The sequence below is a fragment of the Megalopta genalis genome, chromosome 2 (genome assembly GCF_051020955.1).
Source record: "Megalopta genalis isolate 19385.01 chromosome 2, iyMegGena1_principal, whole genome shotgun sequence".
NCBI classification, from domain to species: Eukaryota; Metazoa; Arthropoda; class Insecta; order Hymenoptera; family Halictidae; genus Megalopta; species Megalopta genalis.
Window position 1 is genome coordinate 34,586,034 of NC_135014.1, and position 26,596 is coordinate 34,612,629.

General features: G+C 39.9%; 2 protein-coding genes across 5 annotated transcripts; one reads left to right on the plus strand and one right to left on the minus strand.

The window, feature by feature from the left end:
• Positions 1-9,404: 9,404 nt before the first annotated feature.
• On the minus strand, positions 9,405-19,908 carry Pex1 (peroxisomal biogenesis factor 1). Its single transcript, XM_033478758.2, has 15 exons — positions 19,770-19,908; positions 18,903-19,118; positions 18,706-18,820; positions 16,774-17,740; positions 16,453-16,667; positions 16,209-16,365; positions 15,968-16,130; positions 14,023-14,182; positions 13,281-13,597; positions 12,954-13,018; positions 12,693-12,752; positions 12,436-12,622; positions 11,937-12,110; positions 9,743-9,855; positions 9,405-9,668 (listed from the first exon to the last, which is right to left on the minus strand). Exons 1-15 carry the CDS (start codon positions 19,860-19,862, stop codon positions 9,599-9,601), a joined length of 3,072 nt encoding a protein of 1,023 aa, XP_033334649.2. The 5' UTR covers positions 19,863-19,908; the 3' UTR covers positions 9,405-9,598.
• Positions 19,824-26,592, plus strand: CycB3 (cyclin B3). 4 transcript variants are annotated; one of them, XM_033478762.2, is made up of 7 exons: positions 19,824-19,963; positions 23,009-23,263; positions 23,330-23,728; positions 23,799-24,395; positions 24,465-24,620; positions 24,707-24,987; positions 25,073-26,592. In XM_033478762.2, the coding sequence occupies exons 2-7, from the start codon at positions 23,042-23,044 to the stop codon at positions 25,122-25,124; spliced, it is 1,707 nt and encodes a 568-aa protein (XP_033334653.2). In that variant the 5' UTR covers positions 19,824-19,963; positions 23,009-23,041; the 3' UTR covers positions 25,125-26,592. The 4 variants fall into 4 exon arrangements, with proteins under 4 accessions (XP_033334653.2, XP_033334650.2, XP_033334651.2 ...); XM_033478759.2 differs by lacking the exon at positions 19,824-19,963 and adding an exon at positions 21,092-21,229; XM_033478760.2 differs by lacking the exon at positions 19,824-19,963 and adding an exon at positions 21,092-21,222.
• The last annotated feature ends 4 nt before the right edge of the window (positions 26,593-26,596 follow it).

Here is a 26,596-nt window from a genome sequence, read left to right on the forward strand (position 1 = left end):
TCGACACCATAGCTGCAGTGTTGAATAAAAATCGAAAGGCAACCGAGAAGACGAACATCGTCGTTTCAACAGATTTTTCTCGAAACCCGCCAGCAAGGCTCGCGTCGTCCGAAATTGCTGTTCATGCCGAACAGTCGGTTCCACCGAGAAAGAAGAAGAGAGCCGGTTCGCGTAACTAATACGTCGAGCATAATTTCTGTTTTTAAATCTGGGTCCTCGCTTACCGCGAGTAATTGAATTCTCGGCCGAGATTACTTTAGCTCTCGCCATTTACTTCCGGCGGAGCATCTTGCAGCGGAGCTCTGGGCTCGATGAAGGCTCGTTCAGCTCGAAGCCCCGCGGGTTATTTAAGATAGATTATTATTCTCCGGGAGACGGCGGCGGGGAGGATAGTCGGAGGCACCTCGGCGAAAATGGAAACGCTATCATTTACAGGGCAGATTAATTGCCGCGAATCACTTTATCCGCGGCCACCTTTCCCCCCCTCGTCCCTTTCTCTCCGCTTTTCTCGCTCGAACGTTTTAATGGGAGCCCGTTGTTGCTCGACGTTGCTGTTGTTTGGATTATACGCCGTTCAGCTGAATGCGATATCCCGGCGCGGTGTTCGAGCAGCCGGATTGTTGCGATCCGAACGAGTCCGAACCTTTTGCACCGTTCTCATCGATACGATATTAATTATCACGCGTAGCTGGCCTGCGAAATGCAGCCTTGCACGCTACGTGAAAGAAATCGCCGCACCGATTGTAATGGGAAATTGCAATCGCTGCGCCCTGCTCCTGCCTGACGAATTCGTTGTGCGACAGTTTTATCGTTCGACCGTTTCGAAGAGTTTGGATTGTACGGTATCTTTAAACTCGTTGCAATGGACTCGTTGTTCTACGTTTCGCGCACTCATTGTTATTACTGGAATGCGGATTTTGTGTATTTATCGACGAAGCGTAAATTAGCATCTTCTTTTTACAATCGCGTCGCTTCGAAGAGTGGGTTTATAGGGGGTGACATCTTATACGCATGTTGCTCTGTCTCAAAGTCTAGTTTTCCAGACTATTTTTACCAAAATTATTGTCCCAATTCTCCGAAATATAATATATTACGAAGATATATAATATAATCTTCTGCAACCTCCCGCCTCTTTACAATCGTCTTCCTCGAAAAATTGAGATCATAAAGAGAGGTAGCGTCTCATTCACCCGCAGCCCCGTTCCAAAACCGCTGCAGCTAGTCTCTGCAACCCTCTCGCACTTCCTCAGTCGGACGAAATGATCGGGATCATCGAAACAAATCAGTCGGCCTATCGGCCACGTAAGGGTTGACGGGGTGTCCTCGAGCAGCCCGGAACAACCGGGCGTAAAGTTCGCGACGGAGACGTCTGACGGTGGTTGTCACCCTTGCAGCGGCCGAGCAGTCGCCCCCGGGAGGCCAGCCGATTCGGAGGATCCTTTGACAAGGACAGAGGGCGAGCAGTTTCGACGACGCTGGCTCTATCTCTCTCTCTCTCTCTTTCTCTCGGTCCTAGTTCTCTCTCTCTCTCTCTCTCTCTCTCTCTCTCTCTCTCTCTCTCTTGGTCGCGATATTTACGGGGCGTCGAGGCGTGGGTAACGCTGTTTGCCGCAATTTCTTGTTTCCATTAGGTTGGCCGGCCTGCGGGGTAAATTCCACCCTCTCGCTGGCCCACCTACCCTTCCTGCGGGCTGGGTTGCGCAACTTCGATGGCGACGTTGCGGGGGTGCGGACGGTCGCGCCGGCGAAACGAGGATCGGGGAACGGGCGAGGGTAAGGGGGGGTGCTGGGGGTGGATCGGGCGACAAGCCTGGCAGGAGGGAAATGGTGCACACACAGGCCTCGGCTTCCACTGTGCGCGATCAAATGACGCGCGCCAGCGCCCACAATAACTGCCTCTTCACGCTTCGGCCCTATCCTATTCCGGCCTCGAACCCCTCCGCAAGTGTTCGACGATCGAGGATCGAGGATCGGACGTCGCGCAGCGTCATCCTGGCTCGCGAACGATGGACCTACTCGCTTCTAATTGTTCGCCGGGTCGACCACGCTTCGAAACTACGCGATTTTCACCCCGAGGCAGGTCCACGCCGTTCCTGAACAGCGTGTTCGTTCTTTTAGCAACCCTTTCGTCACATGCCTCACGATTCTTTTGATCGTGCAGAATTTAGTAACGCAGTCCTTGGAAAATGATGTGAAATTGATGCCGCAGACTCGAGTGCAGGGAGTCAACTTTTACTACCACGCAATCGATGATGATCAGAATCACTCGCAAATTTATTTAGCAACGTCGAGTTTCTGAAGGTACGCTATTAACGATGATCTTTCTTTACTGCTACACGATCGATGAAAATCGCGATCATTCGCTGACTTATTTAGCAATGTTTTCAGACCTATCTCCGAAGGTGCATCTTTTTGCAGACGCACGTTCTTCTTCGTGTGAAATAAAATCGTTTCGTACCAATTCCTTGAAGTAGAACAAAAATAATATTAAATAAATAAAAATAAATCCATAATGCATATAAGAAGACTTTGAAATTCTTCTCGCATGTTTCCAGTTTTGCATCTCCCTTGCCGACGTCTGTCGTAAAAGTCGCTGTTGCTTCTCGTTGAAATGCAATAAAAAAATCCGAGAAGGTGATGAAAAGGCGAGAATGGAATTCCAGCGGCGAGCGAAGAGTTACAATGCGGCGAAACGACCGTGACAATAGAAACAACAGTCGAAGGATACTTCTAGTTGTGCAGACATCCGGACCTTCGATTTGATCGGGCGGCGGGCACTCATTCTCGGCCGGAGTCGTATTCGACCGCCGTCTATTTATCTGGGTCCCTGATAATCGAGTTATCGGTGCTTTCTTTTCATTCGATTCAGTCGACAGCGGCGGGTATCGCTGACACTTCCGAGAGATCGACTATTTCGAGTGCAATTTATTAGAGAAACTCGCGGGGACATCGGCCACTCACCCTATCGGGAATCTCCTGTTTGCGGAGAACGTTTGGTCTCCAAGCAGGACTTTAGACCGCGCGATTTCTCTTCTGTGAACGAGACACCCGGTCTTGGCAACGTTTCGCTCATATTTATACGACGCCGGTTTTGTCCGATCGTTAATTACGCCCGTTTTCGGAAACGCAACCCTTAAACGGAGCCGTCCAAACGAGCTGATCGTACGTTTTTGTTAAAAACTGGTAGACATACCGAAAAAGACATACCGAATTTTAAAATACATACAATTATGTATTCATGTACTATAAAATGCATATAAAATACGTACAATTAGTGTACTGTGTTTATAACCTAATTCTATTTTATAAAGTACACATGAAACATGTACAATTAGGAATTGATAAAATAATGTATAATATATTTGTAACGCAATCGTATTTTATAAAAAGAAGTACATAAGTATTAATGTTTAAATAAATACCGATGACGGAACACATTATTTTGACCCACACCATTTGATTACAAAATGTCGAATTTTGTTCTGCAACAGTATTGTATTCTATGGTTTTGAGAGTGGAAAGAAGAGCAACCAAATTTTTACAGTTTCTTAAGTTCGTTTCGAGCCAGATTTCTTCTAAGTCGAAACAGAATTTGATTCCTCTGTCACCGAAACCTAAAAACGAAAATAAGTAAAGAAATACCGGAGACAAAAATTGTCTCGATCTATTAGAAAAATGATTAAGAACGAGAGTGCTAAAAAATTAAATCGGCTTGACAAAGACGAGGATATTGTGACCCAGAAACGCGTCAACACATTTTACGCGGGTCCAGAAGTTTGAAAAAATTCACTTTGTTAAAAAATACATAACATTTTCAAAGATAGTTATATATAAGATTTCTTTCAAATGCGTAACAAAAATTTATAAAAGTAAATTTTTAGAATGGCATTAACGCCGGTTCCGCGTATAATGTATTAATTGCTGCTGGTCCACCGCGAACGGGACGAAAGCAATCTCCGTCCATCTCGTAAAATAATTCAAGCGCGTAACGAAAGAATCGAGACGGCGCGGCGGCCGGAGGAGAGTGGTGGGCGGTCCGCAGAAAAAGGTAAAAGCAGAATGCCGGGGAGACGTTGAATGTCAAGTTTTCAATCTGCCATTCTATCATTGACAATTTCGCGCAAATGGGATCGCGGTGCAAGGGCGTTCGGGCGTGATCTCGGCGCACATTGGCGTTAAATAAGAGTAACCCGGCGAACGCGCAGCCATGGCATAATTGCCTGTGAAATCACCAGATAGATCTTGCCTCCTTGTTCTGCATTCCCGTCCTGTATTTTTGCGACCCGGGCCCAACCCGGCAGCCCACTCCCACGCCTCGAGCCGCGTAATCCCACGATCGAATTGCAGCCACTGCCGTCGCGAAATTGTTTCGCATCAGGAACCGCGGATGTGATTCACCGCGTGCAACCATTTTCAATTTTCCCGCCCGGGTTTCTCTAATTTTCACGCTCCCGGATGCCTGGGAAAAATCGAATCCGTGAACCAGCAAGCCACTAATTAAAAAGAAGCGTTTTACCTTCAAGGCTTGCGAAACGAGTATTATAAAAAAAAACACGGAGAGTACAATCTTTTACGCGGTTGTCTCTTTCTCTGGAAACGCTTTCTTTAATCGGCTGACGCGCTTTTGCATCTTCTTTTGCATTATAATTAGATCGCGGATCTTCATACAAAATTAAAATCTTCCAATTATAAAAAATTGAATTTAAATAAATACGTATTTCTTCGATTAATAATTTTAATAACTTGAAGAGAAAGTTGGCAACATTCTTAAGTTTCTCCGACGTGTTTTATTATAATTTTAGATTTATGATTTTAGAGAAGCAAGAATAATTGGAAATGTTATAACTGGAAAACGAGAATGATTTGGAAATATTCTTTATCGTACAGAAAACTGTACAATATGTTAGATCGACGTAAACAACAAACGATTTCGTTCATAAAACTAGTTACGGCTGACAGAAAGGACATTCGTTCTTGGTTAGAGGGAAATTTTTGAGGCAGACGATTTTTGCAGAACAGGAAGGTGCTCGATCAGGTCCTTTTCTTCTTCATGGCTTCCGCCACAATGGCAGCCGCACACTTTGACCAGGGAAATGCATTTCCGTGATTCGGTAATCGCCTTACCGTGGCACCGACCACCGTTACTGCCTTATCTTGTACGGGCCGCGATGTATAGAGAAAGGAAACGGAGAAAATGGAGAAAGAGTGCGCCAATTGAAATATATACAGTAGAAAACCGACTAGGAAAAAAAAGCTCTTAAAATCTATTCGATAAATTCGAAGACGAAATAAACGATACGAAAAGAAATTGCTGCAAATCCGTAACCGAGTAACAACGTAATTCATGGAGAAACCAATTTCACGTTCGAATATATACAAGTTAAATCTCCATTTTCTGAATATATTATTTGAAGAAGCCTGATAAAATCGAAAAAAAATTCAGAAATACATTCAATAACAGACATTAAAAATGATATCATTCCCGAAGAATTCGCAAATACTTTACACGAGTCAATGATGAAAAACTCGATCATTTGACTTCCATTTTCCAATGTTTAACATAAAACAATAATTATCTCATGTATCTCAATAATCTTGTTCATCCAAAGCGATGAAACCACGAAGAAATAATTAACAATATTGCGCCAAAAAACGTTATCAAATTTCCGAGACGTGCTTGAAAAATTGTCTGCAGTCCGGGGGATTAAAATGCGGGCAGCTGGAAGTAAAAATAGAAGGTCTGAAGGGAAACGGCGCGTTAAGCGTCGCGACACTATGGCGGAAACAATCGGCGCGGTCGGGTCAGGCCGCGGAAGAAGAAGCTGGCCGACAATCAATCGGAGAACAAGAGCCGGCCGTAAGAAAAGCGGAAACGAAAATGGCGAGCCGCCGTAACAGCCGCGGGTCTGCTTAGCATAAAAATGGCCAATTATCCGGCTAACAAGCCGGCCTCGGCGACGAAAACCCCGGAGAAACGGGAGGGGTGCCGGCTGCTCCTAACTCCGTTACCGCCCTCGCCTCCTGAAGAAGATTAGTTAGCGTAAATGCCGTCGGTTGTAGCATTTTTATTCCTGATTACCGTTTCTCGTCCTGCTAATCTCGTTACCTTGACATTTGAAAACTTGACTGCGCCGTCTCACCGGCGCTCTCGTTCCGCCACTTTTCTCCGACGACGAAGAACGAGAACCGAAGGAACACGGGGGACGGGAACGGGGTGGAAAAGCATCAGTCTCCGCGTTCGAAGGATACACGACAATGCCGCCATGATTTCCGCCGGACTGAATGCCATCCTAATTCTTCTGAGAATAATCGGGAGTGCAAGTTTGTTTGCCTCGACGCGTTTACCCGCGCTCCCGAACACTCTGGAACGTCTTCAACGCTGCGAACTGGCTGAAGTACATTTTGCCTAAGTGTCCTGATAAAGACAAATTTTGCAGAGTTCAATATTTTTGGTCGATTAGAGTATAACACGTTCATTTTTGTATATCTCGTGTAGTGACGAGAAAAGCAAAGGCAATAGAAAACTAAACATGCATATGGTTGTTGATTTATAGTATGATTTTATAATATTTTTTTAAACACATTTTATATACGCATAAGTTTCTAATTTTATTTCATTTTATTGTATCGTATTTTATTATATTTTGTCTTGCTTTATTTTATTTCATGTTAATGTATTTTATGGTATTCTGATATATGTATAAGGAGGCGGACCCATACTTGCAATCCTTGTGGAAAACAGTACAGCTTGTTACATTGATTTGTGATAATTAGACTGCGGATTTTATGCGCTTATGGTAGAAATGAGTATTTTCAATTTAAAGTGCCAGTGAGATTAAAAGAATTTAAAAATATCAATGTATTATTTTCAATGTAATGAAATTATTAAAAGAAAAGTGACCTTTTTATTTAGTTTCTATTTCTAGTAATTGATGTAGACAATTTTTATTTTGCATACAAATCCGCAATCTAGTGATAATTGTTAAGTTTTAACACAAATTTTTGTACTCGAGTATATCGAATTCTTCCAAGTGATATCACTCCATATTTGGTAACGTTCTCATAGAAATAAATAATCCTCACATAAATAATCCTAATAAATAGTCCTCAGAATTAAATAATAATTTATGGATCTGGAAAAATATATATGATAAACTGGACCTTGTAAATTGATATAAAATGGAATTAACTCAATCGGGCGAATAGTTTCCGAGATAAAAATTCGTAACTGTTACCTTTTTCTCAGGGTAAATTAAAATGCCAAAATTATCCAAAAGCATGCTGGTTTTACGAACTTCGATTTCAAAAACCACTGGTCCGAATAGATTGATGTTTACCTGGTAACAATTTACAATCTACAAGGTTCAACATTAATTTTCGCGTATTCTTCAAAAAGGCAGACTAATTTTCATTAGCGTAGGCTCGAAGTTAATGTGCTGTTTCCGATGCGACGCGAAAGATTCATCAGCCCCGGGATTCTAGACGTTCACGGCGATGGTATAGATAAACTTGTCTCCCGTTCTCCGAAATACATAGAATCTAATGGCTCTTGTTTTAATTAATAAAGTTCACTCGGAGAGTCGAGTTACATTACCCCGAGATTTACGATCGCAAGCCAGAATTTATTTTCGGTGTACCAAGAATCAGGTAACCAAGAAAGTTCGCTGCTTCTAGGTTTTGTCATTATCAAAGTGCATGAGCAATTTACCCTCGCAATTAACCCTCGTACGTGCCACGTTGAATCTCTTGTCTCTGTAGCTGCGTTGTGATTTCACTTAATACGGAGAATCTAAGATCATGAATATATATAAAACGAACTGGGACAAATACGAATCTGAAAAGCAAATGCCTTCTTTTGTTGCGTGACAATCTCAATTGTAGCAATTGATATAACATCAATATTCTTCACATACCGCATTTTAAAGTCATCGAAATTGCAAGGACTCTCTCATAGAAAATGATTGAACCTTAATCCAAGCATACATCGGAATAAAAATCGCGAAAGTGTAACTAAATTCAGTCTTGTCGTCATTACGACTAGACTGCGGATCATTATGCGAAATAAAAATTGTCTAAATCGATTGCAAGACATAGGAACCAGGTGTAACGTTCTTTCAGCATTAAATAATTTTCATAAGTCGGAATCAATAGATCAACATTCTTCAGTAACTTGTAATTTTTTCGCGATTATATGCTGTAACGAGCTTTCACTTTTGCCATAAATGCACAAAACCCGCAGTCCAATTACGAAGTAACAGACATCAGTGAGGTCTATTCGATGTCACAGAGGATTCCAAGTTGTCCGAGAAATCGCAGATAAATCGCCGTTACGGCTCATCCGCCAAGAAGCATGATTTCGTGGTGGGGTTGACATCTCGTTTTCTTATCGCTCGATAACCCAATAATTCGCGGAGCCCCGTAGAATCTACTTATCCAACCCTCAAAACTGTAAACCAGAAACACATGTCGACGGCGCGGGAGGGCTGGTAGGGGGTGGGTTTGCACGCCGGTTTAACCAGGCTGAGGCAGCCGAAAGCTAGAGGCGGATGTCGCGCCGGGGCAAAGTTAAATTAAATCACGGGCGAAGGCAGCTAATATTGTAGTTTATCTGGCGGGACATTAGCGGGGTGAAATATGCGCCTCCTTCGCCCCGAACTTAAAATCAAGATCCACCGAAGTTCAGAGCGCTCGCTCGGCTCCTCTCGGCCTACGCGGATGCACGCCGCCAATGCCAGCGCGAAACCTCGCGAGAGCTCGCGTCCTCCCTGCTAAGTCGCGCATGAAAATACTAATTATTATACCGATTATTAATACGAAAAGTTCCGTGCCGCTGTGCCCGTGCTGTTAAGCTTCGCCTGGCGCGGAACGCAGCCGCGGGGGCGGCCTGAGTTTCTTGAGAGACGCAGGCATCCGGATTACGCTTATACTCGGCTAAACGAGGAAAAGTGCCGCCCCCGACCACCTTTCAGCCCCCGCTCCTCGACCCCTTCGAACTTTACTACTCGCGGATCTGCAGCTACACGCGTCCGTGATAAAATGAAAATTAGAATAAGACAGGGCCCGTGTTATTCTTTCGTGCACAATGCTCGATTCGAGAGCCTCGATTCTTTGATAGGCAGAGGGCGTTCGTCGCGTACAGGACATTCCGGGGGCTTCGGATTATTTTCTCACTACGATGGAGAACTACCCTTGTGGTAGTACGCTTCTAAGAGATAGTTCGCTGCGAAATTTCACCGGGCGAATTACAATGCGGTTTCTAGCAAATTGTGTCTTGAACAGTGGTCTCATAAGGTTTCCAAACTGTCACATTAAGTAATTAAGTGTGAAACGATTGTATAGAAAAATTATGGAGTAATCGATGACCTAATAAATTCGTAGAAACGTAAAACAATGCATCTGAACCATTAAATTTAAAGCATTCAATTTATTTAGGAGAATTTATTTTGGAGAATATTAATTCTCTGCAGTTTTACATTTATAAAGGAAATATATGTATTCCTTGCGTTAATAAAAAGCTTCAAGCGTAGGAAAAGCGTCGAGAACCGCCGGTTATCTAGAACATATCTCGAGTATTTTAAAATGCCCATAATAATTGAGTTCACGCTAAAGTAGCCCTCTGATTCTTCACCCCTTCGACGAAGTTGTCCTTCTTTGCGAATCTGGCGTAGCTGCAATCGAAAGAACGAGAAATAAATATTACAAAAATATCATGCAATTAATCGCGTTGTAAACAGACACTCACATTCTCGCGTATTTCTGTTTCTCAACGTCGGACAAAGAGGGATGAGTCGATTTCACGGAGTCGATCAGATGCTTCTGAGAGACCTTGATGTCCCTGGCCTCGATTTTTCCATTCTACGATCAAATTGAAAAGACGAAGACATTAATCGTCGGTCTAAACGCGAAACACCCCGGCAAGTCGACCTATACATCTACATATGTATTATCGCTTATCAACGCGGGGACGCGTTCCTCTCCAAATGCGACGCGCTCGGGAAGCTCGCTCGCTCGCTCGCTAATTAGACGCACAGTTTGGATATTCGTGTTCTTCCGGTAGGTAAGTGCCGGCGTAACTTCGTTTTCTCAGTAGGAAGTTAATTAATAGTCCCCGAACCTCTGCTCGTTCCACGCGCACCCTGTGCAATCGGTCGTTGTACGCGTTGAACCGATCACAAAGCTTCTCATCGTGCTTCGGAACATTTATTTTACCGCGAAACCGACTAGAATTAATTCCGTCTGACATTCCTAACCGAAATTGCCTTCAGTTTCGGAGACGATCGCACAGTAATTAAATACCAGTAATTGCAAGTTACATCTATTCCATTCATTGTTGTTCCATTCAGTAATATAAATATTAAATATTAGTTAGATAGTCGATACGTAAATAAAAGAAATGCAACGAGATATTGCTAGTAGAGTTAGTTTCAAGAATTTTGAACAGGGGTTTTCGAAGCGTTCCCCACAAAGTTTTGTCTACTACAGTTCCCCCAATGTTTTGTCTACTGAAACAAATTGGCACCCTCTGTAATTAAAGAAATGTACGAAAAATATATCAACCAGCATAAATTACACAAAGAGTAGGGTAGGTGACGCATTGGCTCTTAATCCCGCACAGCGGCGTGGCGTTGTCCAAACTTGGGCAAGTATATGAAAATAACAGTGCAAGGTGCAATATAATACCACAGGTGACCGACATTCCTATAGGGTAATTCGTATCCGAAGAACCCTTAAGGAAATTTAGCAAGGGTTATTTGCTAAAATCGCCTTCGACGAAACAAGTGCTGCAATTTCCACAATGGCGTGAATTTTCCAGTCCTCTTCTTTTCCAGTGCTTTTCTAGACCTCTGTCGAATTTTCGTCTTCTAGACGCAGAAGATGGGAAAGGCGACGCCTTGGAGTCGGCAGGATGTTACAGGCGGCAACGGTGTCAGCCTTTCGATTTTGCAGGACCGCTGCAGGCCTTAAACCGTGTATCATTATAACGCATAAGATAATAACCCCCTCGACGTTCAGCGAGGCGTAGGCCAGGATGAAGTGGAGCGAGATGGGGGATGGCTGGCGCTCTCGGCAGCGTGCGCTAATAAACCTGGTCTACGTTTCCTCAGTTATATCGCGCCACCTACCCGCCTCTACCTAGCCAGGCCACTCTATATACATAGGAGAGACGGCGGGGTGTACACCTAACGATATTATCATCATTACGCACTATCTTACTTCGGAAGCTCCCTACAAATGATTCTCGGCCGGAGTCGCGCTAAAATGCTTTTCATTATTGCGCCGGGGAGAGATACGACGGGGCGGCCAACAAAACGAAACGATCGTTAGCGACGGGGAAGAGATGTTTTCTAGGAGTATTCACCGGCTGATTCGTTCCCTTATTTTTTTTTCTTTCCGCCGGTATCTTGATCTACGCCGGAACCAGCGCGTAGGTCAGCCATTTCGATCCCTTCGCTTTTGTCGGGGCCGCTAAACTGGCGCCAGGCTTTCTCGTTAGCTCGTCAGTTTTCCAGGAAATTCCGTTGACACGTCCGATGCCTAGCATCAACTCCAAACACATTCCCACGATATCGAAGGAGTTTCATTAACGAAACCGGGATTAGAAAGTTTAAACTTGCCGCGGAGGAAGCATCAGCTTCGACATTTTAGATTCTAGAAATCCTAGTCAGTTTTATTCGATTTACTAAACTGAATTTCTCGAAACTGAAAACTGCATTTCGAAACCTAGTTAAAAATCAGTGTCAACCACGCGTGACAGTCGAAGTTCGTTGAACGCTATGTTTCGAAATGGGACTTGCGTGTCCGGTTACAATTTTTAGTTAAACACCGACGACATTCGCTTCTTCAGTTAACAATGTTTTCTTGGATTAAAAACGTTTGCTCGTTGTCTTCGCGATTTCGTAAATTGTTCGATTTTGGTTCGTATTGTTTATACTTACGGGAGATTCGGCAACTGCGTCCTCGAAGGCTGAAAATCTGGCCTGAGTGACCACCGCGTTCAAGTCTGCGCCCGTGAAACCGGAAGTCATCGTCGACAGTTGCTGGCAGTCTAATACGGTCGTGTCTACCTTCTGTGTTTTGCACAGTGCTTTTAAAATAGCTTCTCTTTCGACCTGCACCAATTATGGACGAAATAAAATGACAAAGAGCTTGTGGCTGGTTCACAGAATATTAAAAACAACCCTTTCAAAACGAAATACTGAATTAAAATGTAAAACATTAGATATTTAGATTGCACACTAAGGTCTTCGATACCGAAAAAGGCGACGAATATGTAGTAATCTTTTGCAGTTGCATAATTAGATTATTCATTTGCAATGTTTCTGCTTAGATGCGAAAGCTTTGTGTCACAAATGCGACGATGTTCTCCTCCTGAAAGGCTTAACTCGTGGAAACAAAATATAGTCAGAATACTTGGATGGAAGACTGGCGATGTACCTCATCTGGCAGGGGACAATATAAAGCCTTGTCAAGACGTCCAGGCCTCAATAGAGCAGGATCCAATAAATCTGGCCTCGAAGACGCTGCTACGACCGCGACACCTTCTCTGTCCTCCACTCCGTCCATTTGGGTTAACAATTGATTCACCACTCTGTCTGTCACGCCGGTGCTATCGTGGCCCCGTCTACAATCAATGGCAAATCGATAGAAAAACGTCAAAACCATTCACAATTTACTTTCAGTCGTAGACTCACCTGGGAGCAAAACTATCGAACTCGTCGAAAAACAGAACGCACGGCTTCGCTCGAAGAGCTCTGAATTTATAAATATAAATATAAATATATATATAATATAAATTTATAAATATAAATATATATATATAATATAAATTTATAAATATAAATATATATATAATATAAATTTATAAATATAAATATATAAATATGTGGAATATTATTGTCAAAAATTTGTGCTCGGCTTTACTAAATACATTGGAAACATTAAGCGTTGGTTACCTTTCGAAAACGGTTCTGACGGATTCCTCGCTCACGCCGATGTACTTCGAGAGCAATTCCGGGCCCTAAAAATTGAATGAAAATCAAAAATATCGAACCCTTGGCGTGTAAAAAATACAGTAAATTATAGCACATGTAATACAAGACGCATGTTACGAATTTAATGAGTCAAATGTTAAAGCTTCGAGTGGCGACATTTAAAACGCAAATGAAATCTATCTAAAATTACCGTGCAGATAAAAATAGTTTTATGCTTAATAGTATGTTTATCAGAATATCAAAGAATGATTTTGGAAATCGTAGCAGACGGATGATTTGCGATTATACCTTGACGCTAATTAGATTGACGCCGCATTCGTTGGCGATCGCTTTGGCGAGCATAGTTTTCCCAGTGCCCGGCATCCCGTAGAGCAGAACGCCATTTTGGAGCTTTATCGGCGCGTTCTTAAACACTTCTGGGTACTTCAACGGCCACTGTAGAATCTCTGTGAGGCACCTTTTCACTTCCACCAAGCCCCCGATATCCGACCAAAGGTGGCCCTCGCCTTTGTACAATTGTATGCCTTGCAAAGACATCGGCGTACAATTCTTCAGGGCAATCGACACGTCCTCTTCCGTTATAACAACGGGCGGCTTCGAGGATCCTTTCATTCCCGGCGAATCAACAATGATACGATTGTTAGCACACTGGCATGCGCGCAGGCACGGACTCGCACAGCTTATATTGCCATGATAAAATGTCAATTGACTGTGTGAGCCGCGAAGTAGTCGGAAATTCTGTCGCGAGCATGCGTTTCGAACGAAGGCAATCAATTGATTCAAAGAGCTTTCGATTCGAAACACAGCCGGTTTAATGCGTTTTCTTTCAAAATTGTTGAAATTAAAAGGACCGTTCCACAGGAAATGATTGAATGAATTTTTTAATTCGATCACAAATTATAACAAAATTGACGGAACAGCTACATGAATTCATTAATGGCATTCTTTTAAAGCAACACATGTCAGTCATTTTCGTGCTCGACAGGTTTGGTGTTAATTAGTAAACGAAAGCAATTAAGAGTCATCTTACCGTGGCGCTTCCAAGCAATGAACACCGCTTTCTCAGCGAAATCGCTCAGATCTTGAACCATCCATCCCTCGGTCTTGTTTCCATAGTAATCCCAATTCACGTCTCGGGGCAGGTACAAGTTGTCTCCAAGCATTAATTGCAAAATATCGATTCTATCCACCTGATTAGAGAGCACGAGTTACACCGCTGAACGCGAATCGTATAATACCGCAGCAGACAGTTCGCAATTCCGCTAATCCGTCTAACGCGAGTTTGTCCTAACGTGCTACCCTTACAGGGGAACATATTCAAGTTACGCAAGATGATTTTCATGAGACTCACGTAAGATATAGTTTTTCGAAAAATATTTGACACGTGTTTTTTCTTATCGGCAAACATCCGCGTCGAAGCGGTGAAAACAGCCCTCAAAGTTGGGGGTTAAAATCACATTGTCTGAGACATCTCGGGAACCAGAGGTCGAAAAAAAGTTGAATTTTCGTTAAACTGTTTGTTTTTGAGTGGAGAATACAGATATGTAATGCACGGTTATGAAAATTTATTTGTTCGAACAGTATATTAAAAATTCTACTTTTTTTCTTAATTCCTTGTATTTATTGTGAATTCATTTGAATGCAAACTCGGAATGTGTGTGATCATTGCTTCAAAATAGAGGATACGTGCTTTGGGGTGTTTTTGTTTTTCGCCGCTCAACAATAATTATGCATAATGAATGATAGTCTTGTACCATGCTTGATTTGTAGAACTATGGACGTATAAACGTACAAAAGTTTGTAGCATTTTGAACGATGACAGTGGGTTGTATCTGGTTAATTGTTTTATTAGTAGTCAAAAGAGGCTGCGCAGGTACCAGTGTGATTGCTAATTGTCGCTGCGGTCTAAGGGTACCGACTTTCCTGGTCAATATACCTGCGAATTTCAGCGGTCGGCAGGCCTTCGGTTAGAATATAACGGAATATAACTCGAAAGTAATGAAAGACAGAGGTAAAACTACAGTGTACGGCATTTACCATTAACCTTTTGAGCTCTGAATACTCCTGGCCGAAACGGTTCGTAGGGACGGGCGCGGCTATCGCTGACCATCGCTGGGGGCGGAATACATTTTTGCCACACTGAAGTGACTATTCAAGGCGCAAACAGTAATAAATTATAGTGATTCTTTTGCAGAAGGTTAAATAATTAATCTTCTGATTCAATGTCCGATGATAGTGATTCACTATATTCTACTTCACTGTCGTCCCTTGTGAAATATTCCTCAAGATTTGACATTCTGTAGGGTGTCACGAATAAAAAAAAAAATCGAACAAGTTATATTCCGCGCTATCGTTGTTGACGCGAGCGAGTCCGTGAGGTTCTTACATTCACAAGACGGTACTGCTGACTGAGTCGTTTCGAGTGCTTCGAGTCGCGAAAAGGTGACAGTGCAGGTAATTATTTTGAAATCTAATTGATTAGAGAGTGGGACACATAAAATGGGATTTCAGTTTCGGAAATTCCCGATGATTTTTATGACCCTAATATTGCCCAACCGCTACCTAAGGAAGGCGAATTACTAACGAGTGCCCCTGTATTAATTTTACACGAAAATAACTGCATATTAATTGAAAAAATCGACAAACGCATATATGCGCCCTTAGTCCAGGCCGATGACTTAGAGAAAACACATAAATGCGGCCTTAGGCTGCACGGATGACTTTCGCCAAACGCATATATGCGTCCATAGAGCTCTAAGGGTTAAAATCGGCAAAATCTAACTTGAATATGTTACCTTGTTGGTTGAACGACGATTCGCCTAATTCTATCGCGGCTCTACCGATCTTTCTGATCCCAATATTTATTATTCCATCGAATTGTCTTCATCGCTATTTTAATTACTCCGAAAGAAAAAGACAATAAGATTTAAATTCGGATAAAGATGACGTGATAAAGCGTAAACACGATCGAGTACCTTTTCGAGATTTGGTATCGACAGAACCGTTCTGAAAAAGTGAGACCCCTTCGCTGGCCTCAATCTCTGTCCGATCCTGTTAACACCTGCGCAAGTTGCGACGACTGATATGTGACACACTTCCTGATACTGTGACATAGTGTTGCTTAACATGTCTGAGATCCTGGTGATAAACAATTACTGCGTTTTCTTTCATTTTTCTATATAATGGTGTACATCAAAAGTAAGCAGCAAAAAATACCTGGCGGCATTAATGGCGTCCGGAGTGATCTCATCATCGTTCGCGGACGCGTTCGTGATGGACTCTACATCATCCAGGAATATCACGGAAGGCTGATAGTAGATACTCTCGCTCAACGCAGTTATTAGAATTTTTTGTATCATTTCAACCTTTTTCCCTAAGAAAATGATACGAAACGAATGAACAGAATGTAAACATCAGTCTTCGCAAGTAAATTGAATGATAAATTGAAAGCAAGCCCTACCTTTTAGGGATCGACAGTCTATGGTCTGCGTGTGCACAAAATACGGCGCGTTCTCTAAATATTCGCAGAGCAGTTTGCAAACGGTCGTCTTGCCGGAACCAACATCGCCGGCGATCAAAATGTTCTCCCGGTCGTAGTCGAAACCTAGTTGTGTATGCAAACCGAGACTAACATCGAGCGAGAGGCGACATTCCGCCAGAGCGTGCTCTAAATGCCTGGAAACATAATTTCTTATCAGGTTCCGAAGATCAAAGGTTTGCGCTTTTCTTCTCCACAATATCGCGTGAATTCGTCTCCGACAAAGAAAGAGACTTCGATTACCGAGTAAAGTGTTGTCTCATCTTCGGCCTCTCTTGGTCCAACTCGTCCGAGACCCGCAGATGGCTCTTCTCAGCCACCGATCTCGAATGCACGTGCAACCCTTTCAGAACGGTCTCGTCGACCAGGGCGGAAGTGCAATTCTCCGGCGAAATTTTCACGACGCATTGATGATCGCTGTCGAGCACGATTACGGCGCAAGAATTAATGAACAGCCCGTCCCGAGAGAAACGAGTCTTCACGTAATTTTCGAAAGTCTCAGCGGTCACCGATTCTCTCCATGAGAACAGTTCGATGGAGGATGGGGCCACTTGCTGAGGAGGCTCCACCTGGCACAAGGTCACTTTGGCCCCTGTCCTCAAGTCCAAAGTGTGCCTCACGCTGTCCGATACGTACAGACTGTTGTGATGGAAGTTGATGTTGAAATGGTTCCAGTTAGGGGATCTCTCCAGCAAATCTTCAAGGACGAACAACCTGACAACCAATTCTTGGGCCAACTCGGGCACAACGGAGTCGTCTCTAGTTAAAAAGCTGGTGCTGGCTACGTTCGTATGCTGCTTCCTTTCCGACAGCTTCCTCACGCGAAATACGGCGAAGGTGCCATCGAATTTCGGTGCCGATTTTCGCGGCACGAACACGTGGTAGGGACCACGCACTGTTTCGTCGACGGCGGTACCTTCGACCATCCTCTTCGGCATCGGATGCACCCGATAGATGCTCGACTTCTTTCTATTGCGGAAACTCTTAAGCAGCTCGGAGCTTCTGGCTGCCTCTGGTGATTTGAAATCGCTGTGTCTGACCGCGGACTGTGCGAATCTTCTGAACGTCGTCAAGAGATCTTCTGTTATGCTGCTGGACTGCTCAGCCACTTTGATCGAGCTCTCTACATTTTTATTTGGCACAACGTCCGCCACGTGCACCTCTGTCAATTGCTCGAGCTTTCCATATCTGACACTTGGCTCTAGATGATCTGTGTGATTAAGAATGACAACGTAAAAATTTTAATACAGTAGAAGCAGAATATATATATTATTATATTATATTATATTATATAATATTTTATATATATAATATATAATATAATATAATATTATATTATATTATAATATTATATATATAGAATATATAATTTATCATCACTTCAATTAAAATATGATGCTCGAAGGACTAGAAAAATATTTTGAGGGTGAAGTTATGTTAAGGTTACATATTTTCCATCCATTTCATACCAAAAAAAGACAATTCATTGTTGTCAAGGTGGAGGAACTTGAATTACATTTGGCGCTACTATAAATGATCCTTGCCCAGATATAGTAAATTCTCCGTAACTGACCCTCAGCTTGTACACAAAAATGGACGATACGATTATTCGAGCCTTGCGGCTCATTTTTGTAGTTACCGATTGTCAACAACACTATTTACTATAGTCGTAAAGGGGATACGTGTATTAGTAATGGCATAAAATCTATGAATTCAGAGATTAAAAAAGCATTCTGAGGATACAGAAATATTCAGAAAACTTCCCTGCATCGATGTCATACCAAAAAAGTTTATTTGTAACGATTGTAAAATTCGAAGCAGGATTAAGGGGTTCGTACAGCACCAAACCACGTAATGGCAAAACGCTCAAACTGGTAAACAAATTACCGATTGCAGGTATTACAGGTACAGCATACGGCACCCGTGTACATTTCCAAGTATGTATTTCATCTGTCGGTAAATTGATCACTAGTTTCAGCGTTTTGCCGCTACGTGATTTGCCTTTGTACAGACCCCTCATCACTGTTTCAAAATTTCGTCACAAGCGGCGCCACTTGTTCTAGTTAATTCGTATCGCATTCTCTATTGTCGTAATATACTTAAATGTTACCCAAAATTACGAAACAGTTCGTAGCTCATGAGTTCTAAGGATAATCTAACAAATGTTGAACTTGCCTACGGTAAACGTTACAGAAGAGAACTTTGAAACCCATGCAACAATAGGCTGACCCTTGCCCACCACTCTGATCTGACTGAGCAAAATTGATTGCAGCTTTTCCATTTGTAGTTCCTACAAAATGATTTAGAGTTCGATCAACGAATTCTTATTTATCGCAATAAGATACAATTGTGAAACTGCTTTTGTACTTAACCACGATCTCCCTGTCGTCCGCGGTACGAGGTACAACATCAATTCTTGTTAAACGTTGCACATCTTTCAAAGAAGAAATGAACACTTCGTCCCCTTCATCGATGCCTAAACTTCGTGCGAAACTTGTGCCGAGGTATAACACCTCGTTTGGATTTGCGCTAACGTTGCAGGACACGTAATATGTTTTACCTTTGTGCTCTATTTCGATAACATTCTCCTGTAATCCGAAGTAATTGTGTTCTATTAAACTTTGAATCGCCATAGTTTTGTACAGCAGGGTTAGGCGTTATTCGAATAACATTTCCAACAATATTTTATTCGAATAACATTTCTAATAATATTTTGTTCGAATAACATTTTAAATAAATTCTCCGAATAAGATTCTCGAATAAATTCTTCAAATAAAATTTTGTTCGAACAATGCCCAACTCTGTTGTACAGTAATTTTGATTTCGTACAGCAGGGTTAGGCGTTATTCGAATAACATTTCCAACAATATTTTATTCGAATAACATTTCTAATAATATTTTATTCGAATAATATTTTAAATAAATTCTCCGAATAAGATTCTCGAATAAATTCTTCAAATAAAATTTTATTCGAACAATGCCCAACTCTGTTGTACAGTAATTTTGATTTGAACTTGATTCAAAATTTGGCGCCTCGCCACAAGAAATAGATCATCGCGACATCGATCCGTCTACGAAAGAATTTCGTACTAACTGTAATCTGTTTTATCGTTCGACCAGCGTACGAAATTTTCTATCTACCGTTGTGCTTCCAATACCGGAATTTATGTATAAATGTATGCATATGGCTATCATGTGTGTATAGTCGAATGAAATTTTATGAGACGTATAATACCAACCTCTGTTCCTAGCCTTCGTAACCAGGTGTCTGGCAAATAGGCGAAACAGTTGTTCACTTTGACGTACTTAACTACCAGCCGTTCACTTTGCATTTTCGATAATTTATACGAAAATCACGAACGAATGAGACGAAAGCCTGAGATGCTGAACACAACGACGCACACGTACAAGACGAATATATAATAACTATTAGGTATGTAAAAAAAGCCTTACAATATGTTAGCAAGAATCGCGTTTACTAAGGTTATCGGAATGCCAACGAATAGAGATGCTCGCCGCGACAGAATTTTCGTCGTTACACAGCCAATTCTGTAAGCTTCCGACTCGCGTTTGGAGCATGTACTACCATTTTACATTTGGGCGAACGGTTAAATACGGGGCAAAGGTTAATTGTTTATTGAGACATGTTAAACATTGTTGTAGCCATTTTTGCGCATATGTAGTAGAATTGTGCGATTCAACGAACAAATACATGGAAACTGAAACTTAAAGAAACATTTATTTGTAACCTTGAGATTCTACAGCAAAAAAAAAATATTTTGAATTACACTTAAACCACTCCAATGTACAAGTATCGAATGTTTCTTGGATATTGTAGTACTCAAATATGTATTATGTTCAAGTAATTAATTACCAGTGTGTACACAACATTCATAAATTAATAAAATAAATGTTTGAATATTATTGCGACAAAGATAATTTAAATGTTTAATACAGGAAAATAAGGACACGAGGAGTCAGACAAGTAACGCATGCGTCGAGAATCCCGCACAGTGGCGTGGGCGTCGCCACACTTATGCAGGTGTAAAGATAACGGTACAAGTACAATACATTAGGTGCCACCCTGTAGGTCACGCCAATGTACGGGGTTCCCGGCGCATACGACACCTATCGTACTCTTAGCATAGTTTAATTTTCTCTATTGAACATTAAAATTATTAATTTATTTAACAAAAATTTATATTATTAATTTATGGATATTTAAATGATTTGAATATTTAAAGAAATACATATTCGATAAATCGGTAATATAAGTAATACAATTATTATGTTAAACGTGATTCAAATTTTTCTTTGTATTTATACTCCAAGAAAACGTTGTTTAAAAAGAAGTTATTAAATAAATAACGACAGAGTAATAGGACCTGCTCCTGTTACGCTATTCTCACTATTTAAACGAAGTTATGTGATTGGTTGAACGTTCAACCAATAGGCGGCACGCTAAGACTTTCAAAGGCTGCAATTGGTTCCGGCCCGACCAATGGCAGTGAGCCAATCATAGGAACGGCTACGGCAACGGTAACTGTAATTTTGAATAGCGTCAACTTCAAGGTTCAGTTTAATTCAGTTGCTCTGATGAAACGAACGGACATTGTAGTAACGTACTAATGACACAAGAATTTCTTAAGTGAGAAAAATTAACACTCCAGAGTACAAGAAATAATCCCAACGGTATCAGGTTAACTAAAATCATTCGTTTATCACCGATCCGTGTAGATTTTGTAGAAATATTGCGCCCGTAAAGTAAGAATACCAGTGAACAGTTTGTTTTCATGATAGCTTGCCTTCATGGAAGCCGTGGCAAATTTCTGCTTCCTGCATGTCTCATTGCTTTTCATTGTATTCGACCTCACAATTTCGAACTGCTCGTGTGAACTTCGTTTTCGCGGAAAAAATCCGTTTTCGTGTACTTTTTAACGGTGTCCTTGATGTGTGTTCCCGCGTTTTTTCCTCCGTGAATGCATCGCGCCATGAATCAGGTCTAACAGTTGATCTTGTATGCAAAGAAAGTGGAGAAATTCTTTTGATTTATCACAGAAAGTGTTCTCGAGTTTGTTATTAGCCGATCGACAATGTAACGAAGCGCGATAAAATCACGTTGGCGGGATGGGGAGTGGACAAATTTAATCGCGTACTCTGAACGCTTATGGGTTCTCATAACTGTAGGTTTGGCCACGTATACGCGACCCACCGATGCTACAATCGTATATTTTTTCAAAAATTGAGTCTTCTTTCTCCGCGGACAGTGTTTCGGATGTCATGATACTTTGAACTGATACTATGAACATAATATATCATGTTCAACAAAAAGTATTATACATTTCGGAAACATAGTTCGCGTTCGACCATAACGTTCGTTTATTGTTTACAATGAGTCACAGCTCATTGTTTATCATATGAAATGAATGATCCTGAGTTCCAATATACAGTAAGGAGCATAACTGAACAAATAAGTTTTGTATAAATTATTATTTATTGCTAGGAATATAGAAGGATAACAGAAAATGCACACAGTTAGAAGTAACAAGATATTTCTTCAATAATATCTTCTTGAAGAATAACAAGAGCAATAGATTGACTCGGTTTTGCACCATGTCCAATACTTAATATATTAATTATTTAATATATCACAAACAATATTTAATATACTTATTTTAAATATTTCGCGCATAACATTTTTGTTTGCAAAATTGCATTGATTTGCTTTGGCATACTTTCTACTAATTTTTTGCAATAAACCAGAGATATTTGTTCCCACTGTTCTTGAATTCTTAACATATGAATTCTGAATTCACCGTTTTTAGTAAATCTCGTAGATTCTCTATGGAGTTGAGGTCAGAGCTCTACGACTTTTAATAATTTTTGAGCCACAGTGGCAATTGAAGCTTCAGCAGATGTGACAAATCATATAATCCTTCATTCATCCACTTTTTAGTCTTCCTCCAACATTTAAAAATATACTTTCACAGTATTTTTGTCTTATTCTTTGCACTGTTGACTGACTAATATTACATTCTTTTTCTATCTGACATGTTGACAAGCAGTCATTAAAAAGAGGAATAACTTTTTTAAATAATTTGAAGTAATTGTTGGAGTAATTTGCGAGAAACTAAATACTAAGTCATATAATAACATTTTGTAAACATACCAAACTGTTACATGTAAACATACTGCTAGAACATTTCATGTAAACATTTCTTTTGCAGATTGGTGTGAAAGCAAGTCAATCCATTTTTTCTTGCCATTATTAAATGAGGAAATGTGCACTTTATATTAAACTCTCAGTTTTTAACTTGTACTAAATTGTTAATAATAACTGTTTAATTAACTGTTAGTTGTATCTAAATAGTTCTAAGGATTTTTTAATTTTCTTCATAAACCTGAAGAAGTGAAACTATAAAATTATATTAACAAACTCACAATTTCACATGATTAATTTTTAATTTTTCTTGCACAGGGGAAAACCGTACTTTTATATTTTTAATCATTCATGAAAATGGCGCCATCGAAAGTATTTAATGCCCAAACTAAACAAACTAATGCTAACATGGCAACAAAAAAAGGAATAACAACTAGGAGTCAAAATTCTGTATTAAATAATGCTTTAATCAAGCCCCCAGTTGGTAAAGATCCTCGTTTTAAAAGAAAAGCTGAAGGATCCCCGCAAAAGGACAAAACTGCGAAAAGATCTGCTTTAGGAAACATTACTAATGTACGTTATCATTATATTTTTATGGTTAAAATAGGTTTTCTAACTGTTCTCTTATTTCCATAATAGGCTATTGGAAAAACGTTGGGAACACACCAGCAAGATCCAAAGAAAGTAATAAAAAAGGCAGTAGTCACTCAAACGAAATCTAACACTCAGACAAAACCCAACACTCAGACAAAACCCAACACTCAGACAAAACCCAACACTCAGACAAGTTCGATTCGAACACTTGAAAACACAGTTGCTATATCTGATAAACCTGAAGAAGTACTTCCAAAGCCAAAGTTAGTGCCACGTATAAAGTCGGTGAAAAAGGTCACTGAAAAAATCGAAATACCTAGTACAATTGTTAATGTTAGACGTAGTTTAGACTTAGAAAAATCAGACGAAAGTTCTTTGTATGTAAGTGCATTAGAGGATATAGGAGAAGACACTGAAAAAAAATCACGTAGAAGTAATGTTCAGGTGAGCAGTTGCTAATGTTATACTTTATACATTTTTATGTATAACTTTTCAAATATGTGAATTTCCATAGACTAATGAATTGGAGAAAATTGAGAAAGAAAGTGAAACAAGTAAATTACCAGTACCTGAGAAATCTGAGGAAATAGTAGTAGCTGTTGATCGATTAAATGCTGTACCCGAGAGAGTAGTAGCTGCTCCATTAAATGCTGTACCCGAGACAGTAGTAGCTGCTCCATTAAATGCTGTACTCGAGAAAGTAGTAACTGCTCGATTAAATGCTGTACCCGATAGAGTAGCAGCTGCTCGATTAAATGCTGTACCCGAGAGAGTAATACCCGAAGGAGTAAAATGGGACTTCGACGCGGAGAATTGGCTGGACCCGTTTCAAGTCTCACATTACGCTATGGATATCTTCGAATATTTAAAAAGCAGAGAACGTCTCTTCCCTATTGCAGATTACATGGAGAGGCAAGTATGTCTCTCACGATGGATGAGAGCCTTGTTAGTAGATTGGATGGTAGAGGTTCAAGAGTCTTTCGAACTAAATCATGAAACCTTATATTTGGCTGTGAAACTAGTTGATCTCTACCTGACAAAGGTAACAGTTGGAAAAGATACATTACAATTGTTAGGTGCTGCAAGTCTTTTTGTAGCGAGTAAATATGATGTAAGTATCAAAAACATATTCTATTACTAGTTCGCCCTAATTACAATGTGATTCTTTTTCTTTTTTCAGGAAAGAATACCGCCAATGATTGATGATTTTTTGTATATATGCGATGGTATTTACAAACAAAGAGAATTAATTAGAATGGAAATGAGTATTTTAAAAGTGATAGATTTTGATCTCGGCATACCACTTTCTTATAGATTCCTCAGACGATATGCTAGGGTACGTTAATGTCATAGTATTGATTAATCTTGTATGGTTTTCTTCTCTAATATACAAAAATACTAATTGTAATATTATTTTTATAGTGTGCTAAAGTTTCGATGCCAACACTAACTTTAGCTCGATATATTTTGGAGAATGCTCTAATGGATTATTCAACCGTGACGTTAAGTGATAGTAAAATGGCTTCTGCTGCACTTCTTCTTGCATTCCAAATGAAAAATCTAGGGGGATGGACTCCAACTTTGGAATATTACACTGGTTATAAAGTTGACGACATAAGAGATATAGTACATCTCTTAAATGAAGGATTGCATAAGAAGCACAAAGAGGCTTTGCCAACAGTACGGAACAAGTACAGTCATAAGTAAGTGCAAAAATAAGTACACTACTTTTATTTAAACACAACTGAAACATATCTATCTGACCCCTTTCTTTCCTTTACATTTTAGGATATTCTTTGAAGTAGCAAAGCTGCCACTAAAAGATACATTAGATATATAAGTAGTTTAAGAAAAAAATATGGTTGACAATAATGAAATTTATGATTAATTGAGATGGTCGCCAAGCGTGAATAACCATTGTTCGTTTAAAAATGAAATTAACATACCAATTTAAATTGAAAACCCTATTTAAATTATCAATTGTCTTTAAGCCATATAAATTCAAATGACCGTGAAGCTCAGTGTGAACTTTATACAGTATCCAAAAGAACATATGAGTAATACAATTTTGTTTTTTTTTTTTATTTTTTTTTCTAGTTATTTATACAACTTTCATAATTTGTATATTATTCTACAATATCAGTATTTGTAAGTTATTTTAATTTTATTTTGTTGAGAAATTTATTAGCGCCACGCTTTTATACTCTACATTCTGATAAAGCAATTGGTATTTCTAAAGCGTTATTTTATATGCATGAAAAAAGATTGAGTGATATTAATCTTTTTATATTCTTTCTCTCTTTTCTATACTTATAAGTACTATGAGACAGTTTCATTACCTTCAATTGAATTGGCCCATGTATACACGATACGAATGAATATTATGAAATTTATGCGGTATTTTCGTTTTTAACGAAGCCGTGAGGAGAGGGTGTGGCGTATTGTTATGCATTGTTGTTGCACTTTATAGAGACTGATGAAAGATACTGTATGCTCATAAGTTAAATACATAAGGTACTGTTACGTATGATACATTTTCTTAAATCATTGTGCGCATGAAAGTTCACAGTATGAAAGACAAGGAAAGAAAATGATAAATGAAAGAGAGAATCCTTTTGCTTTGCTTCTCAAGTTAACAGAATAAGAGAAAATTTATCTTTACGAGTTTCATGAAATTGATAAATATAAGTACGTAAATATGTAAACTTAACGAAAGATATCATTTTTTCTTACTCTTCATTTCTCGACATTCTATTTATTGCCATAAATTCAACACGTATTAATCAGATGTGAAACGAGATCTATTTTGTAGAATCTGACTCAGGCCATAGTTACTAATACATAATCATACTGATTAATGTACATGATATAGGTTTTTTTCAAACAAAAATACCACCTGTGATATGATTGCATTCAGATCTTCGATGGAATCAAACGCATCAAAATTCTCACTTTGTACCTCAATGAGATAGTTACGTTAGCAAATTTAGAAATACTATCGAAACGAGAAATTAGATATATATCTTCATCGAGAGGATAATTGTACATATTTATCACAATTATTAATGTGTACATATTTTCAAAAATTATTAGGACAAATTTAAAGCGATTTCTTTTTAATGGAAGCCATACAACTAGAAATATTATTCAACTATAAGACTTATTCAAATTAGGTGGTGTACATATTGTGTAATAATATATTTTTTTACAGTCAGTGAATGTATCGATGCCTACTATTTTGTAAGACGTGTGTATGTGAACCATTGTAAACAAAACGTAATTTAATAAAATCAAACAATGATTTTTAATTCG

Excerpts from the sequence above, each read along its gene's own strand:
- Pex1 (XM_033478758.2), bottom strand. The coding sequence starts at position 19,862 with ATGCAAAGTGAACGGCTGGTAGTTAAGTACGTCAAAGTGAACAACTGT. Across the intron at positions 19,119-19,769 it reads TACGAAGGCTAGGAACAGAG|GAGAATGTTATCGAAATAGA; the intron begins GTTGGTATTATA and ends TTCGGATTACAG. Across the intron at positions 14,183-15,967 it reads CGATACCAAATCTCGAAAAG|GTGGATAGAATCGATATTTT; the intron begins GTACTCGATCGT and ends CTCTCTAATCAG.
- CycB3 (XM_033478762.2), top strand. The coding sequence starts at position 23,042 with ATGAAAATGGCGCCATCGAAAGTATTTAATGCCCAAACTAAACAAACT. Across the intron at positions 23,729-23,798 it reads CACGTAGAAGTAATGTTCAG|ACTAATGAATTGGAGAAAAT; the intron begins GTGAGCAGTTGC and ends GAATTTCCATAG. Across the intron at positions 24,396-24,464 it reads TTGTAGCGAGTAAATATGAT|GAAAGAATACCGCCAATGAT; the intron begins GTAAGTATCAAA and ends TTCTTTTTTCAG.